This window comes from Jaculus jaculus, chromosome 18, assembly GCF_020740685.1.
Source record: "Jaculus jaculus isolate mJacJac1 chromosome 18, mJacJac1.mat.Y.cur, whole genome shotgun sequence".
In the NCBI taxonomy this organism is placed as follows: domain Eukaryota; kingdom Metazoa; phylum Chordata; class Mammalia; order Rodentia; family Dipodidae; genus Jaculus; species Jaculus jaculus.
Genome location: NC_059119.1, coordinates 54,968,149 through 54,987,170, shown reverse-complemented (window position 1 = coordinate 54,987,170; position 19,022 = coordinate 54,968,149). Strand labels below are relative to the sequence as shown.

General features: G+C 41.8%; 1 protein-coding gene across 1 annotated transcript in view; it reads right to left on the bottom strand.

The window, feature by feature from the left end:
- The window catches only part of Heatr5b (HEAT repeat containing 5B), a 71,405-nt gene that overhangs the window by 9,475 nt on the left and 42,908 nt on the right, over positions 1-19,022 (bottom strand). The window contains exons 24-31 of the mRNA XM_004660101.2: positions 18,223-18,404; positions 15,868-15,936; positions 13,652-13,831; positions 7,195-7,432; positions 6,083-6,328; positions 4,842-4,969; positions 1,855-1,999; positions 1,002-1,268 (exon numbers count right to left, since the gene is read on the bottom strand). Of these exons, the coding sequence (XP_004660158.2) occupies positions 1,002-1,268; positions 1,855-1,999; positions 4,842-4,969; positions 6,083-6,328; positions 7,195-7,432; positions 13,652-13,831; positions 15,868-15,936; positions 18,223-18,404 (1,455 nt within the window). The remainder of the gene's footprint in view (positions 1-1,001; positions 1,269-1,854; positions 2,000-4,841; positions 4,970-6,082; positions 6,329-7,194; positions 7,433-13,651; positions 13,832-15,867; positions 15,937-18,222; positions 18,405-19,022) is intronic.

Here is a 19,022-nt window from a genome sequence, read left to right as displayed (position 1 = left end):
TTGAGAACAGAATTGATACTTTCATTTTGAAAAAAAACCTTATTTCATTATACTTATTCATTTTTTACCTTCATAGCAAATAAGGAATGAGTGGATCTTAGAATTTGTAGCTCAAAGAACATGAAAGTCATCAAATTCAAGCACACGTCACCTGAAACTGCAGCCGCTACAGCCTCTGCCTGGGACACAAGCTCCAGTGAAGAAGTCATCTTCCCACACAGGGGTGGTGAGAGCCGGGAAGGTTATCTCTTGTGTTGAAATTTACCTACATACCTACTGACCCTATTTTTATTTTAAAACTGAAGAAAGCTTATTCTACACAACAGCTGTATAGTACTGACTGCAATTCCTCTAGGTACACCTTAGGGTTGGCTGGCACCCTCCTCTGACAGTCTAGTATTTTTCTCATGAATGACAACAGGTTAGAAAATAGAGTTCAATAATTCCACCTATGACTGACTGTTGACATTCAGTGTCTTCCCTCAGTTTTCAGGTTTTGGTTTGTCTGTTTTGTGATGCTGGGGGGCAAAATCAGGGAACTAGGACTTTGCACATACTAGGCAAGTGCTCCACCACTGAGTTAGAGCCCTCAGTTCGCTCTCCTATGAAATGCATCTGAAAAGACTACCTTCGGTTTTGGGGTTTTTTAAATATTGTTTATTTGTTTGTATGCACAGCAGGAATGTGTGTGTGTGTGTGAGGGTGGGGGGAGAGAGAGAATATGGGTGCCCCAGGCTATCAGGCTTTGAAAGCAAGTGTCTTTAACAACTGAGCCATCTCCCCTGGTTTGGTTTTTAGTTTTCTGAACCTTTCGACTTTTCATAGGCTCTGACGGTTAACGAACTCTTCAAAAAAACAACAACAAAAACCTAGCTTTTCATTTCACACTTGAGATTGAAGAAGAGAAATTGTGTTTAAGGCCTGAGGAAAACTAATCGTGGTCTATGGGATATATGTACATATATGACACACGCATTTCCAAACACCGATCGATACTGTACCAGCGGTCGAGCAGAGGGACGGCAGGTCAGAGAGGATGGTAACTGTGGCTGCCACCAAGCGGGCACTTTCTTCTGACAGGAGAGCTTTGGTGGCACTGTGACTTGGGGAGTCTGACATCTTGGTGCTCAGCTGTGGCATATGCCGTACTAAAATGAACATCAACAGCTCCATAGTTGCAAACACAAGAGACTTTCCAGGGATGAGGCCACCGCTGTCACCACCTTCTCCTAATACAGGACAGGACTCTTTTTCCACATCCTCTTCATCTTAGACAGAAGATAACACAGTAAGTATATTTAAGAAATTATTTCTCAAGGATTTCTATGTTGCTCTGAGTATGACTCTCTACCTTACTGACCTCTCCTACAAAGCATGTTTCACTTGGAAAATCATTATTAAGTACCCTCATTAGGTATTTCATAATAAGAAAAACAAATGTGCTAAGTTTAATCATATAAAATTGATACTTTTGATGGGGAAAAATAGTCCAGAATCAGCAATTTCTTTTGGGGGGTGGGGGACAGGGCATGTAGCTTAGGTTGGCCTCGAAGTTGCTATTAACTAAGGATGACCTTGAACTTCTGACCTCCTGCCTCCACCTCTTGAGTACTTGGGATTACAGCTGTATACCATCATGCCCAGTTTATGAGATGCTGGGGATCGAACTCAGGACTTCCTGCAAGCTAGGTGAGCACTTAACCAATTGAGCTACCTCCCCAGCCCACAGAATTAACAATTTCATTTTATCCTTTCTAATGGAAACCATCAATTTGAAATGTTCTACATGCATGAATCCTTTGGAATTGGTACAAATAACATTCGCTCCAAGCTAGTGTAACTTCCAGTGCTTACTTAGCGTGTTTCTTTGCTCCTGTAAATAATCCTGAGCAGCTCTGACGATCTGCTGGACAACTCCAGTAACCAACAGCTGGATGGATGGTGGGTTCCAGGTCAGAAGGAGGCGGTGCAAGACACTCAGCAACTCAACACCAATCAGCTGTTATAAATTAATATGAAAATATTCCATCAATTTTAATTTTAGAAGATAAATGTACATTATTAAAATGTGGCTGGCCATGGTAACACATGCCTTTAATTCCCGCACTTGGGAGAGGCAGAGGTAAGAGGATCACCATAAGTTCAAGGGCACCCTGAGACTACATAGTGAATTCCTTGAATCCCCCCACACCAAAAAAAAAAAAAAAAAAAAAATCTGAGGGCCGGAGACATGGCTTAGCAGTTAAGGCGCTTTTGCCTGCAAAGCCAAACGACCCAGGTTCGATTCCTCAATACCCACATAAGCCAAATGTACAAGGTGGTGCATGTCTCTGGAGTTTGCTTGCCGTGGCTAGAGGCCCTGGCATGCCCATTGTCTCTATCTGCACACCTCTCTCTCTCTCTCTCTCTGTGTGTGTGTGTGTGTGTGTGTGTTGTCAATAAATAAAATATTTTTTAAAAAATCTGAAAAATGCACACATAAAAAGTAATCTTGGGGCTGGAGAGATGGCTTAGTGGTTAAGCGCTCGCCTATGAAGCCTATGGACCCCGGTTCGAGGCTCGGTTCCCCAGGTCCCACGTTAGCCAGATGCACAAGGGGGCGCATGCGTCTGGAGTTCGTTTGCAGAGGCTGGAAGCCCTGGCGCGCCCATTCTCTCTCTCTCCCTCTATCTGTCTTTCTCTCTGTGTCTGTTGCTCTCAAATAAATAAATAAAAAAATGAACAAAAAAAAAAAAGTAATCTTGTATATAGCTAAATTATAAAAGACCATTACAACAATCTTCAGAAAACTCTTATTTTATCCTAACATATTTTTAAGCAACTAATGGCCAGCTCATAAGTACTGTAAGTTATATATTCAAATAGCATAATTCTACTGGTGTAAGATTCTTGGGCCAAACCGCACTGCTGGAGCTCACTGTCACAGAAACGAGCGCTGGCCTTCCACGACGGCAGCTATGTGCGGGTCACTTCCCCTCCCACTCACCTCAGCAACTATTGCACACTGACTGGCATTTTAAGCCTTTCACAGTCTTCCACACCTAACAGGCTTCCTTCAGATTTCAAAAAGGGAGAAAACTTAATTGCAAACAAAGCCACCTTTGCCTCTTTCCTCTCTTCCCTTAAGATCAAGTGTCCAGGTTAGGGATGTAGCTCCTTTGTCAGAGTGCTTGCTCAGCACACACAGGGCTCTGGGCTCAAAACGGAAAAAAAGAAAGTGTGTCTAGACCCTTATCCAAGGTCCAGCCCATCTTTCTTCGTGTGCCCCTATCCTAGTGGGCTTCCAGTGACGCTTCAAGGACCTTAGTTGTGCAGACACAAAGGTGTGTATGTCTGTGTGTGTGTGTGTGTGTGTGTGTGTGTGTGTGTGTGTGCGTGCACGCGTGTTCAAGTGTGTGGAGATCAGAGGAAATCATAGCTGTCATCATTCCGGCTCTATCCACCTTTAAAATTTTTTTCTTGCTGGACATGGTGGCACATACCTCTAATGCCAGCACTCAGGAGGCAGAAGTAGGAGGATTGTGGCTGAGTTTGAGGCCAGCCTGGGACTACCGAATGAATTCCATGTCATCTTGGGCTAGACTGAGACACTACCTCAAAAAAACAAAACAAAAAAAAAAAAAATTAATTTATTTATTAAAAAATTTTGTTAACTGTTTATTGACAACTTCCATACATAAAGACAAGATACCATGATCATAATCTCCCAAATCCCTTCTTTCCAATTAGTCTCTCTTCTATTTTGATGCCATCATTTTCCCCCTCCTTTTTTTTTTTTTTTTCAAGGTGGGGTCTCACTCTGGTCCAGGTTGACCTGGAATTCACTATGGAGTCTCAGGGTGGCCTCGAACTCACGGCGATCCTCCTACCGCTGCCTCCTGAATGCTGGGATTAAAGACTTGCGCCACCACACCAAGCTTTTAGTAGTTTTATAAGGTACTTTAATACCATATTAATAGAACCATTAACTACAAGTGAAGGCACCTCTTATATTTTTAGCTTTTGATTGCCAATGAATAAATGTAAGACACTACAGTGACTATTTGTAGTCTAGCTCTGCCTATTCATTTGAGAGTCAGAATAGACAAAGTATTTATTAATTTATTAAAATACATTTTGTTTATGTATTTGAGAGAGAGAAAGAGAGACTGAGAGAGACAGAATGGGCACACCAGGGCCTCCAGCCACTGCAAAGGGAACTCTAAATGCATGTGCCTCCTTGAGCATCTGGCTTATGTGGGTTCTGAGGAATCAAACCAGGTCCTTTGACTTTGCAGGCAAATGCCTTAATGCTAAGCCATCTCTCCAGCCCTGACAAAGTATTTATTTATTTAAAATATCTTCATTCTCTGGGCGTGGTGGCACATGCCTTTAATCCCAGCACTCGGGAGGCAGAAGTAGGGGGATTGCTGGGAATTCGAGCCCAGCCTGAGACTACATAGTGAATTCCAGGTCAGCCTGGGCTAGAGCAAGACCCTACCTCAGAGAAGAGAAAAAAAAGAAGAGTTAAAATATCTTTATTTATTTGAGAGAAAGAGAGAGAGAATGAATATAGGCATGCTAGGGCCTCTTGCCACTGCACACGAAATCCAGACATATGCGCCACTTTGTGCATCTGGCTTTATGTGGGTACTGGAGAAACAAATGCAGGCCATTAGGCTTTGAAAGCAAGCTCCTTTATCCACTGAGCCACTTCTCCAGCACCCCCTGAAGTATTGTGTATGCGATTAGTTATAACATATACTATTAGCAGTAAAACATTTATTTCCTACATGAGGGTGGTATCCTAAGATAAGCATGACTAAAAGGAAGCGTATGATTATTACAGAAATGTAACGTACCTGATCTTCTGCAATATGGCTTCGTGCGTAGGGCGAGTCGAGCAGGGTATGTAAGGCCTGCAGGCATGCTGTAACGTGCTCCATTGGCTCCTCGGGTCTCGGGGAACAAAGAAACTGTATGCTCACGCCTGAAATGCACAACATAAAAATAGGGTTGTCTTTTTTAAACACATAAAACACTTTATGTTACTTTGGTATCATATTCTTCTGTATTTTTCCAGATTAACGTTAATCCCTGAAAGTTTAAAATGGTTTCTAAGCTAAGCAACCAGAGTTGACAGAAGGATAAAGCTCTGGAATTAGTTCAAACTTCAAATGAGGCTTGTGCAGGGAGGGAACTCCCTTATCATCAGGCTGATCTGGAAGATACTCACATTTGTATTTCTAAGACTTCCAAAATTATAGTCATTAAAAATAACTTTATAGGGCTGGAGAGATGGCTTAATGGTTAAGACTCTTGCCTGCAAAGCCAATGGACTTCAGTTCAATTCCCCAGGACCCACGTAAGCCAGATACACCAGGTGGCGCATGCATCTGTCTGGAGTTCATTTGCAGTGGCTGGAGGCCCTGGTGGGCCTATTCCCACTCCCCTCCCCCCTCAAATAAATAAATAAAAATAAAATTTTTTTTAAATGAATAGACTTACATACTTTTTGTTAAATGGCTGCTAAGCAACTCTGTCCATGTACAGGTTAAAATGCCAAGTAACAAAAAGCACAATGGATGACATAAGTAACAACTGCTCTTAAGGTATCTATATATTTTACAACTTGGTTTATTTGCAGACAGAGAGAATGATCACACCAGGGCCTCCAGCCACTGTAGCCAAACTCCAGATACATGTGCCACTTCGAGCATCTGATTTTATGGGGAATCAAACTCGGGTCATTAGGTTTTGCAGGCAAGTGTCTTACTACTAAGCCATCTTTTCAGCCCTGATTTAAAATTTAATTAAACTGTTTTCTTTGTTTTTTTTTCCTTTCATTTTTTAAAATGCTATAATAAACCATGTTAAATAAAAAACAGGATTATTGCCTTGAAAACTATTTAATATTGTTCTGCAGGTGGACACAATGTATACAATTTCAGAGTAGGTTTAAATAACTTAACTGAGCTCAAAATCATGCTATTATTCTTTCTCTGAATTTTTGTGCTATAAAACATTTTCTCATAGCATTAAACAAAAGGTTATGAGCTTTCACAAGAGATGTGTTATGAAATACATTACTAGAACACCCCACCTAAAATCAGATGCATCCTGTCTCTGTTGATTTCTGGTAATGGTTTAGCGCTGGCAGTTGCTCCCGATGCCTGGTTACAGCTGACAGCTGTGGCGCGCTTCTGTACAGCAGCCGTTTCTGTAGACTCGGGACACGTGAATCCTGTGCTGTTTAACCAAAGCGCCACCGCATGGAGAATGGGGGCCCAGGAATTCCGATAGTGAAGTCTAGCCGTATCTATGGTCTCAGGAGTATAAAACGCCCCACCTGTGAGATAAATGATCAAGCCAATTACAATCGCTGTGTTCTATTTCACACGTGCACACATGTATGAGTAACTAACTTGAAACTAGCTACTTTATGAAAAGAGCAATCTAGCCAATGACCTCCTACACAAACCAAGCAGCTGCTCAGCTGGAATCTGTCTGTCCCTCACTGATGCTGGCTTTCCAGCTTGTCATCTCTACTGCCAGTGCCCCTATATCCTTAGCTTGGCCTACCCTGGTGTCACAAGCTACACCTCCTTATTGTCACCTCTTTTTTTCTGTACCATTCCCGGGAACTGTGTCTTCTATTTTCTGCTCTTCCGTTCCTCCCCAGGTCCCGTACCCATGACCAGCACTGAAGTTTCTCCTTTCCTTTCCATCGTGATGGATAAAGGCAGGAAATGTAGGAGGAGGAAAGAGTTGTTTCTTTGAGAGGAACTGATGTTTTCTTAACAGGAAAAAATATTTACCATGATCACGATTGTTATGTCAATTTCAAGAGAGGAGCTAATTAAAAAGTCCATACAACTTGCAAAGGACTCGAGAAACACAGCACTGCAGAGCAGGCGTTACATGGAAACACACGTGTGGATGAGTCCCGCGGTATACACTGTCATGTTTAGGCACAACTTGTCTCCCTTGCTCACACAGCTAGTAAGATAAAGATGCTAACATGTTTGCTTCAGTTGACTTAAGTTTTCTGCTGTACTACACTGAATCCACAAATTCACTATGAAGGACATACTCTAAATGAAATGTCAAGTTTAAATCCACAAAAATTTTATTATTATTACTGTTACTTATTACTGTTGTATAATTACTACTTCGAACTCCAAAAAAAAAGCAAACTTGGAGTGCAATGCGTACCATCTGGGGGGAGCTGACTGGAGAATTCAGCGGGTAAAGTCAAAAGTGCATAGTCTTTCAACGCTGCCAACCACAGGCGGCTCAGTGTGGGCAGTTCAGGCTGTACCAGTGTTATTAAACTATCCGGTGGCAGTTCATCTATGGTCCCGTAGTCGCCATCGTCATCATCGGTACTTTTAACAGCTCTTTTTGGTTTGGACTCTGCTTCCTTTTTAATATTCATAGCAACCACATATACCTAACAGAGTATTCAAGGAATGAAGTGAAAAGACAAGAGTTAAGATAAATATATTAGAAATATTTAAAAACTGTTTAATTACACAGTTGAAAAAAGTAATTGGGAGTGGATATATTAAGAAAGCATACAGCTTTAGGAATTCCCAATTCCCAGTATTTATTGTGCTGACTCCTGACCGTTCCTCAACAGCACAGCCCTTGAGCAGGCATCTCTCGAGGCTTCCCGTGCTCAGCTTTACAGACTTCCATCCTCCCGAGAGCACACGCAGCCTGTCTGCTGCCTTCACGCTCCCAGACTTACCAAACAGCACTCAAAGCAGATGGAGAAGGAAGCCAGAGAAAGGGTCCCATAAACATCTTCCTAACCCTCTCTTATACAATCCTTAAATGATTTATCCCATAAACATCTTCCTAATCCTCTCTTATACAGTCCCTAAATGATTTATCCCATAAACATCTTCCTAACCTTCTCTTATACAGTCCTTAAATGATTTATCCCATAAACATCTTCCTAGGCCTCTCTTATACAGTCCTTAAATGATTTATCCCATAAACATCTTCCTAACCCTCTCTTATACAGTCCTTAAATGATTTATCCCATAAACGTCTTCCTAGGCCTCTCTTATACAGACTTTAAGTGATTTATCCCATACATGTCTTCCTAACCCCCGCTTATACAGTCCTTAAATGATTTATCCCATAAACATTTTCCTAAGCCTCTCTTCTACAGTCCTTAAATGATTTATTCCATAAATATCTTCCTAAGCCTCTCTTATACTGTCCTTAAATGATACTTGGCAATCTAGCAATTACAACAGATAGCCAAGTTAAGAACACAATTTACTCACCACATAGGTTTTCTCTATCCTTTCTCTCTAGTCTGTGGGCAAACAGGACACATAACAACAACTTCCCTAAAGCATGTTTTTGTACATGTGTGCAGGCTCTGGGCAATGGAGACTGAGAAGTAAAGACAATGAAATTCCTTCAATAAACTGAGAAGTAAAGAGGAGGAAGGACAGCAAACAGAAGGGGTGCTGGGCCAGAAAAGAATATAGGCAAGGAAAGCACGCAGAGGGAGGTGCTGAAGGTCCACCCGGAAGAGCATAACTGACAGCACTGAGCTTTTGCCAGTCTCCCCCTTGGGAAGATGTCTACTGTCTGCTGTTTCCCTCTAACCACCACTTTCTCCAAGAATCCCACTCTGGACCTACCATGTAATTTAAGTGCCCTGCACTACACCTCAAAACACTATTGTAAGCCGGGCGTGGCGGCGCACGCCTTTAATCCCAGCACTCGGGAGGCAGAGGTGGGAGGATCACCGTGAGTTCAAGGCCACTCTGAGACTACATAGTGAATTCCAGGTCAGCGTGGGCTAGAGTGAGACCCTAGCTTGAAAAAACAAAAGAACAAACAAACAAAAAAAAAAAAAACACTCTATTGCTCCTATGGTAAAACTCCTTGTACTTTCATTGCATCTACTTGCTTTGAGTTTGTCTTGCTCAGTAAATACAGAATATCTGTCTTGTTTATCACTGTATTCTCAGCTGCTACCCAGACAAAGAGCTGATACTCAGGAACACACTGGGGACAGGGCTTATCAGAGTGGGAAGTAAGTGAATGGGAAACATTACCTTAGTCTTAGATTACAGGAAACCTTATTTACAATATTAATAGCAGGTAACATTCATTTTTTATATATATATAATGTGGTAGGCACTGAATATGGTGCTTACTTTACATTATGTCATTTAATTTATACCATAAACCTACAAAATGTTTGCAGCTATTATTCATAATTAAGGTTAAGAAAGCAATTATTTGTTTTGTTTTGTTTTGTTTTTGAGGTAAGGTCTTGCTCTAGCCCAGGCTGACCTGGAATTAAGTATGCAGTCTCAGGGTGGCTTTGAGCTCATGGTGATCCTCCTACCTCTGCCTCCTGAGTGCTGGGATTAAAAGCATGTGCCACCATGCCTCAAGAACACAAAAAAAAAAAATTTTTTTTTTTTGAGAGAGAATAGGAAAGATAGAGAATTGGTGTGCCAGGGCCTCAGCCACTGCAACCGAACTCCAGACGCTCATGCCACCAAAGTGGACATGTGTGACCTTGGGCCTACCTCACCTTTGTGTGTCTGGCTAACATTGGACCTGGAGAGTAGAACATGAGCCCTTAGGCTTCACATGCAAGCGCTTTAACCACTAAGCCATCTCTCCAGCCCAAGAAAACAGTTTTTATTTTATTTATTTATTTATTGTTTTTTGAGGTAGGGACTCGTTCTAGCCCAGGCTGACCTGGAATTTACTATGTATTCTCAGGGTGGCCTTGAATTCATGGCAATCCTCCTATGTAAGCCTCCTGAGTGCTAGGACTAAAGGTGTGCACCACCACCCTGGCTAAGAAAACAATTTTTTAAAATTTGTTTTTATTTTTATTTATTTATTTGAGAGCAACAGAGAGAGAGAAAAGGAGAGAGAGAGAGAGAGAGAAAGAGAAGGGGCGCGCCAGGGCTTCCAGCCACTGCAAATGAACTCCAGATGTGTGCGCCCCCTTATGCATCTGGCTAACGTGGGTCCTGGGGAATGGAGCCTTGAACCTGGGTCCTTAGGCTTCACAGGCAAGTGCTTAACTGCTAAGCCATCTCTCCAGCCCAAGAAAACAATTTTTAATAGGTAGGTAAATAACACACCCCATGTCACACAGGTAAAGGGACAGTTATCAATTCACAGAAATCAAAAGATTTGAAAGAAACACTCTCAGGAGCAGGAAAACAAAAACCGTCTAAGAGAAAAAAATAGAAGCAAAGTAGATATTGAGTGGAGAGATCTAGGATATGATTGGCCTTTGAAGAAAATAATGAAAGAAATGAAGCTATGCAAAGAAAAGAATTCCTTGACCACATTAGAGGCTGAGCTTGATTGAGCTCCATGAACCATAAGTCATCCAAAATAAGAAAGAATTCTAAATAAAAATGCACACTATTTAGTGAAACAACATTCTGATCTAATTTTATGACAATTAGGTATCTTTAATTTAATGCCAGGTACAGTATTTAGCACTCATATGTAATACCTGAGCAGTTATTTCTATTTTTTAATGAGAAAATAATGGAGGCTCAAAGAGATCCAAGCACTTGACCAAGTCATAGAGATGATGAACTCTCTAGAGACAATATTTGCTCCCAGCCTTAAAAAGGTAACTTAAAGCCGGGTATGATGGCCCACGCCTTTAATCCCAGCACCTGGGAGGCAGAGGTAGGAGGATTTCCATGAGTTCAAAGCCACCCTGAGAGTACATAGTGAATTCTATAGGTCAGCCTGGGCTAGAGCACGACCTCACCTCCAAAAACCAAAAATAAATAAATAGAAAAGATAACTTAAAGAGTATACTGTATGGTCATCAGAACATATAAGTCTGCACATCTGGGGAAATTAAGGAGGTTTGAGAATTATTAATTTTGAGGGTCTAAAAAAATAAAAGCCACTATATCATCTGGAATTTAATTGCCACAGACAAGAAAAGGAGGAACATTGGTTAAAGATGTAGATATGCTGGGCTGGAGAGATGGCTCAGTGGTTAAGGTGCTTGCTTGCAATTCCTAACGGCTGGGGTTCAATTTCCCAGTACCCATATAAAGCCAGACGCACAGGATGGCACATGCATCTAGAATTTGCAGTTTGCAGTGGCTAGAGGCCCTGGCATACCCATTCTCTTTCTTCCTCTTTATGTTTGCAAATAAATACATAATTTTTTAAAATGTAGATATGTGGATTTTAACAATAATCGTCCACTAACTTCCAAATGAGATAAGAGAAAATAATCAGAAATTTTATCTTTTCCTTATTTTTCTTTCAATACAAAAGTTAAACTTTAAAAAAGACTAAAACTTGGGCTGGAGAGATGGCTTAGCGGTTAAGGAGTTTGCCTGCAAAGCCAAAGGATCCTGGTTTGACTCTCCAGGACCCATGTAAGCCAGGTGCACAAGGGGGCGCATGTATCTGGAGTTCCTCTGCGGTGGCTGGAGCTGGCATGCCCAATCTCTGCCTCTTTCTCTCAAGTAAATAAATTTTAAAAAAAAGAAACCTTGTAATCTTAAAAAAATACTAAAATTTTGTAAGAGCAACCATTTTATCAACATAAGCTCAAACAAAAACAAAAATGTTACTTGTGCCAAATGGCACCAGAGTAAAATATAAAATCCTTCAAGGGTACTGTTATTTGGAAGATGGCTTGATCTAAAATTTAATTATCAGTGAGAAAACTAATTTCCATAGTACCTTTTCGATGTTTTTTATTCTATGAAAGGAAAAAAGCTCTAAGCATCCTCCCCACCAGCGACAGCAGTGCTTTATTAGACGCCATCGGCTGACAAGTGCATGTTCTGAGCCAGCAACTGCCATCCAGTGGACACAGGCTGCCGATACCATGGCAACAGGGGAGTGAGAACAGGCTAAGCTGGTAGAGGAAGGAATCAGTGACTTGAAACACACGACAGCAGCTGATGAGAATTCAAAAGTAACTGGCAAACACAATTTAGAGTGAAGCTGGGCATGGTGGCACCCGCCTTTAAGTTCCAGCATTCAGGAGGTTAAAGTAGGAGGATCACCATGGGTTTGAGGGTGGCCTGGGCTAGAGTGACATCCTGCCTCAAAATTTAGAAAACAGAACCTAAAGCAATGCAATTACACTTACAAACGCACACGGCAGCTGTGGGAATTAAAGGGTAAAGCCAGCGATTACAAAAAGATGTGCTGGGGAGCAGACTCAGCGGGTAAGCGCTCACCCTGTAACTGAGACTTCAGTTCCGATCACGCGGCCCACGTCACGGCCAACCCAGGAGACGAGCCTCAGAGCCCCGCGCAGGACGCGAGTGCAGACAGGAGCGGCCCGAAAGCACGGCGCGCAGCAGTGCCGGCCACTCGCCCTCACAGGGGACGGAAGCGCTGACTCAAGCTGTCCTCTCATTCCACAGACGCGCCAGCACTCACACGCGTGTGGAACAAAGTTACATACGCTGACCACACACGCACGTCCCCTCTGCATATACACTAAAGACATACACGCCCCCCTGCATATACACTGAAGCCACACCTACGCCACTCCCCCCTGCATATACACTAAAGACACACATGCGCTCCCCCGCATATACACAGAAGACACACATACGATCCCCTGCATATACACAGAAGACACACATATGCCCTTCTGCATATACAATGAAGGAACACATATGCCACTCCCCCCCCCCCCCGCATATGCACTAAAGACACACATAGGGCCCTACACACATATATACACAAAAGGGAAAAAAATCCCAGACCAATGAAGGCAGGCAAAGGCCTTAGGGTGACTCTACTTCTTTTGCTATGCTAAATGGGTGGTCTGTCAAACTGCCTTCCAAAAATTTACGTTTAGATCCAGAGATTAGTGCTGCTTTAGCTGCGACAGCACCAGTCTGCTTTGCAGCGGACAGTGGTTAAGGAGAGATGCGTAGCTGGCAAAAGTGCTGAGAATAAGGGGCGGTGATGTGGTCGTCCCTGAACAGCACTGCTTCCACGGCTCAGGGAGCCTCACGGAAGAAGAGGTGCAAAGATTCAAAGAGCCAGAGGAGTGGAGTATCATCTCCGACACAGTAAGGAGCCATGGTCTCCTGCAGGAGGCTGAGCCTGTCAACACCCCACTGTGGGTAGGGGAGGCCCTCTGAGCCCCCACCTCTCCCAGAGCAGGGACTGGCAGCTCACGGTTGCTGGGGAGGGAGAGCCAGGTTCTTCCGTGCTGTAGACACCACTAAGTTGTCCAGAACCCAGTAACTCCCAATCACGCTCATGCGAGCACCTTCAAGTTAACACGGAGGAGTATAAGGAACCAACGATGACTGAGGAAGTGGCACGGGAGGCGGAGGAGATCAGGCAGGAAGGAGAAGGGTGTGGTAGCAGTGGAAGGTGAGGAAGAAGACAATGCTGAGTGGATAGGAGAAGGGGTGTGGTAGCAGTGGAAGGTGAGGAAGAAGACAATGCTGAGTGGATAGTACCAAGACACATCATACACTTGTATGAAATTGTCAAAATAACGTTTAAATCTAAAAAATGGAACCAGAGATTTTAGAAAAAGATTCCATAGTAAGGCTCATTTTCAAAACACAAGAACGTTTGGCCAACAGGAGCAGGAGGACATTTTCAAATGGGTGCATTAGTGGCGTGGCAGTTAAGAAGCTGCGCTTACCTCTGCCCACGCTTTGAGAACCGCCAGCTTTTCCATGGTGGTGGCGCTCTCTCGGTACAGTTGGCTGGAAGATCCCTTTCCCGCCTGGACTTTGTCCAGAGAAGAAACAAGTAGGTTATGTACTCGACGGAGGTCACTGAGGTCACTGACGACTCCACTTCCAATCCATGTGCTGCACACCTGGCCAGGGAAGAGCCAGGGAAGATGTCAGAGTGGCCGGGCGCAAAACAACTACATGCAACAGAGTGAGTCTGGTTCTTTCTCTTGACATATAAAACAAAATCTCCTCAGTGCATGCTTTTTATTATTTGTCACAGCAAACCAATAGCGAGCATAGATTTTGTTATACTGCTATGTGACAATGAAGCAATGTCTCTGCCATCTGTCTCTTTTTGTGGCTTTTGACACAGGGTTTTGCCATATATCCCAGGCTGGCCTTCAATTCATTATGTAATCCATGCTACTCTTGAACTGGCATCCCAAGGGCTAGAATTATACCCAAGAGGCACCAAGCTTATATGTTTCCAGTATATATATAAAAAAAAAAAATTAACAAAAGTGACTTTCTAACCAAAGTAGCTTGGCTTAGTTGAGTAATTCTTCAACTCAACAAAATTTCTGCTTACCACAGGCACAAAGTTGCTCTAGCTGTTGTGAAAGAAATTTAAAAAAGAAAGAATGCTGAATCTCTTCTCTCGTGTAATAAAATACAGACCGAATGAGAACACAGAACATCACTTCTGGCAGACTAGAAGAGGAAAGCGGGCGTGTCCAGACATCAGGATGATCTGTGTGTGCAGACATGGGGGAGTTACATGAGGAAGAAATGGTAATGAGGAAAGCTGGCTGAGATCCAATATGAAATTAAACTTCATGTGAACTGTACTCAGACTTCATTTTGTAATGATGAGGGGCTTGGTAGTGGGTTTATGTTTCATAAAAACTGTTCCAATACTTATGTACAGGAGGAAGTAAACAGACAATAACAGCACATCCAGTTAATTGTTGAACTGGGAATGACATGAAACAGGAGAGACAGCCAAGAGAAATTTGGAGGTAGAAATCAGGATTTGGATACAAATTAGATATATTTATGGAACGAGGCAGGGAGATGCAAAAATAGTGAGAAGTCAGACTCAAATTTTGTGAATCTTTTTAAGTTTTTTTTGTTTATTTCATTTTGGTCCATAGTTAACAAATAAAAAAATTGGATTTTCTGGAAGATTAGAGCTTCATGAGTGAATCCTCTCTCAGGACAAGACATATAAAACAGGAGCTTAGTAAAGGTGTAAGAACTTAAGTGTTTTTAGTATGCTTATAACTCTCTGCAAACATAATGAGAATAGTGCCATGGAGTAATGTTGCAATGTGGTATCCATGTTTCTTTTCAGGATAATTTGGCACTCAGAAATCAATAGAATTTGCATAACCTGTGGTTGGAAAATACTAGCTAATTATTACCAGTATATTCTTTACTTGCTACAAAATTTTTGCTGTTTTCTCGAGGCAGGGTCTCACTGTAGCCCAGGCTGACCTGAAACTCACTTTGCAGTTCCATGCTGCCCTCAAAAGCACAGTGATCCTCCTACCTCTGCCTCCCAAGTGCTGGGATTAAAGGCACGTGCCACTATGCCTGGCTTGCTACAGATTTGAATGTTTTACTTGTATTTTAGCTATCCTTATGATTCCCATAGATCTGCTCATTTTGGGATGATGTAAGGACTACATATCCCAAAGCCGTATCTTAAGTTATAACAAAAAAAGGAATATGGTTAACATTTACCTTTAAATTTCATATGAAATAAAAGAGGAAATGAACACTATTGTATTTCTAAGACAAAAGTTATGTCTTGTTTGAATTATGTTGTGTGTGTGTGCAAGCATGCGTGCATACACACGTGTGCATGTTCAAGCACAGGAGCATGCATGTCACAGCATGCATGTAGAGGTCAGAGTTTAACTTTGGGCAGTCCTCGCTTTCCACATCATTTGAGGCCAGGGTTCACTACTGAATTTCTTCAGTCTCAACCTCCCTTCTCGCAATAGGAACGCTGGGGTCACAGAAGCCCTCCACAGCTTCTGCCTTCTCCGAGAGATCCGGGGATCTGAACACATGTACTCAGAGTTGTACGGCAAGTGCTTTAACCAGTGAACCGTCTCCCCAGTTCTCTTTTTCTTTTTGAGTTGAGGAAAGAAAGCCTTACTTTTCTTCTTACCTGGCAAGCTTTCGCTATTATATCTGAGGGTGTGTCTTGTGAAAAGGCTGGTCTTAGAGCAGCTCCCACCTAAAAAAATGAATAAAGCCGTTCTGTTTTCAGAAATGAGTAGTCAAAATAAAGCCTCATGTGTCACTGGAAATTAAATTACAAAAACACATCTTTGTACCTTTCTTTTTTTATCATCCTTCCCTGATTTCTTTCAGTTGTAATACATATAACCATACCATTTTCTTTGCTTCTCATGAAGTTATCGATATCAAATCTATATTAAAACTGTATCCGAAGAGATATCTTGTCTCTTGCTTTTAACAGTAAACAGGATTTTCTGAATCACATATTGTCAGAGATAACAAAAAATGGCTATAATTGCCTTTTTCCACTCATATTTTCTAAATATATTTCTATCAGCATTTACTTATATTTTGGGTCAACCTCATACAATCAGAACAATTTCTTTAAATGACTAGTACTAAAAATTCTGAGATAATTAAAAATCTCAGAGACCACTTTACCTCAAAAACAGATGCTTTAAAAGGTTACTCAAACATGTTATCTTGGGCTGGAGGGATGGCTTAGAGGTTAAGGCACATGCCTGCAAAGCCAAATGACCCAGGTTCGACACCCCAGGACTCATGTAAGCCTGATGCACAAGGTGGTGCACGCATCTGGAATTTGTTTGCAGCAAATAGAATCCCTGGCATGCCCATTCCCTTTCTGTCTGTCTGTCTCTCTCTCTCTCAAATAGACAGACAAGTAAATAAATAAGTAAATAAATAAATAAATGCTAGCTTATTTTTTGTTTGGTTGTATTTGTTCTTTTTTTGTTTGGTAGGGGCCAGCTCTAGATCAGGCTGACTTGGAACTCACAGCAGTCCTCCTACCTCAGCCTCCCAAGTGCTATAATTATTTATTTTTATTAATTCACTTGAGAAAGAGAGGGGAAAATAGGCATGCCAAGGCCTGTAGCCACTGCAAACAAACTCCAGACATGTGTGCCACCTTGTGCATCTGGCTTACATGAGTCCTAGGAAACTGAACCTGGGTCCTTTTGTTTTGTAGGCAAGTGCCTTAATCACCAAGCCATTTCTCCAGCCAAAGATTTTTTTTCTTTTTGAATATGTTTTATTTATTTATTTGAGAGAGAGAGAGACAAACAGACAGAGACAGACTGGGCATACAAAATTCTACTGCCATTTTAAGCCAACTCCAGCCACATATGCCACTTTGTACATCTGGCTTTATCTGGGCACTAGTGAATTGAATCTGGGCTGTCAAGATTTGCAAGCAAGTGCCTTTTGTACACCAAACTATCTCTTCAACCCCAAGGTTTAGTGTTTTCTCTTTTTTTCAATTTTAAAACATTTTATTGACAACCTCCATACATTCAGACAATATATCATGATCATGATCTCTCCTACTACCCTCCATGAATACTCCCTCCACTGATTCCCTTCTTTCCAACTGAGCTTTAGTTTTATGGAGGCCAGTATCAGACAGAATCTTAGGTGACCTATTAGTTTACATATGAGCTGAAAAAAGGCATTAGATATAGTCAAGGTATGGTGCATTTGGAATCAAGATCTTGGCATAATCACATCAAAAAGATACTTGTGTTTTGCTTGCTAATATAACTGTTTAATGTCATCTCCCTCTCCACATTGTTAGGATTAGTTACTGTGCCTTGTCTGAAAAAGGTTCAAATCTCAAGAAAAGAAAGTCTGTCTCTGTATAAATGTGACTGAAACTGTCTAGTCTAGCTGCAACTACTGAGTCAATGGTGAAGCTCAGTTTACAAGAGGAAACTGTCATCAAATCTGGGCATCAGCAAGTCCACAGCACTCCTCTGAATGCTCCTTTCATCTTGTAAAGGCATGACCCAACATCCAAGCACAAGACTGGGAAGCGAAGCTAACGTTTCTATTCTAGTTTTATCATTGATGTGCTGTCATAAAGTAAAAATTGTGACAACAGTCCCACACAGCATAGCACTAACGGTGCTTCCACATGGAAACAGAGACGGTAGTTACAAACGCATTCTTCCAGGGAGCCTCTACCCTTTCAGTAGTTCCTTAAAAGATTAATTTTAGGCTTTTAAATTTTTTCTTTATATGAGAGAGAAATGGTGGGGAGGGAGGGAGGGGGAGAGAGAGAGAGAGAATGGGTGCACCAGGGTCTCCAGCTGCTGCAAATGAACTCCAGATATGTGTGCCCCCTTGTGCATCTGGCTTATGTGGGTCCTGGAGAATCGAACCTGAGTCCTTTGGCTTTGTAGGCAAGTGCCTTAACCCCTAAGCCATCACTCCAGCCCTAATTTTAGGTTTTTAAATAAAAAAAAAAAACAAAACAACTCACATTAGCCTGATACTGCTCCAGAATCACATGACCCGGAAATTCTGGCTCTGGCACAGATGCAAATTTCTTGATAATGTCTTCAAGTGCCTGGAGCCCAGCCATCCGCAGCTGGTTGCTGTGATCGGTCGCAGCCATGAATGCCATGCGAATCAGGTCAGAGAGATGAAGTACTAAGAGGTCATCTACAAATAAAAAGTAGAAGGCGAAAAGGAAAAGTTTGCCAAACATTAATGTGGTAACATGAAAATATGAAATAAACCAAACTTCTGATCAAAGCATTTACAATCCACACACTTTGAGGTCAAAAGAAAGATTTATTTCAAGAAAATGCTCCAGAACAGTAGTAACCCTTTATGCACTGGGTTGATATTGATGATTCTAGGATGTACAGTGACATCTAAAGCAAAACTAAGATGATTAACATTATTTTCCCCAAATGAGTCAGTAATTCTTTTAGGAGTTGACCACATTTTTTTCTGTAAAGGTTCAGATACTAAAATGTGTGACTTTGTATTCCACATCATCTCTCATTACTCAACTCTGCTATAACAGTACAAAGGCAGCCAGACAGTACTTACAGAACACTATACATAATAGTTATAGAAATGAGTGTACTGTGTTCCAACAGCCTTTATTTTCAAGAGCAGGCTAAATACTGCAATTGCCTGACAGCTATACTGTGCCAATTCTTTTTTTTTTTTTTTTTATTTTAAAACATATTTTTTTTATTTGACAGAGAAAGGAAGGGGTGGGGGGAGAGAGAGTATGGTCGTGTCAGGGCCTCCAGCCAATGCAAACTA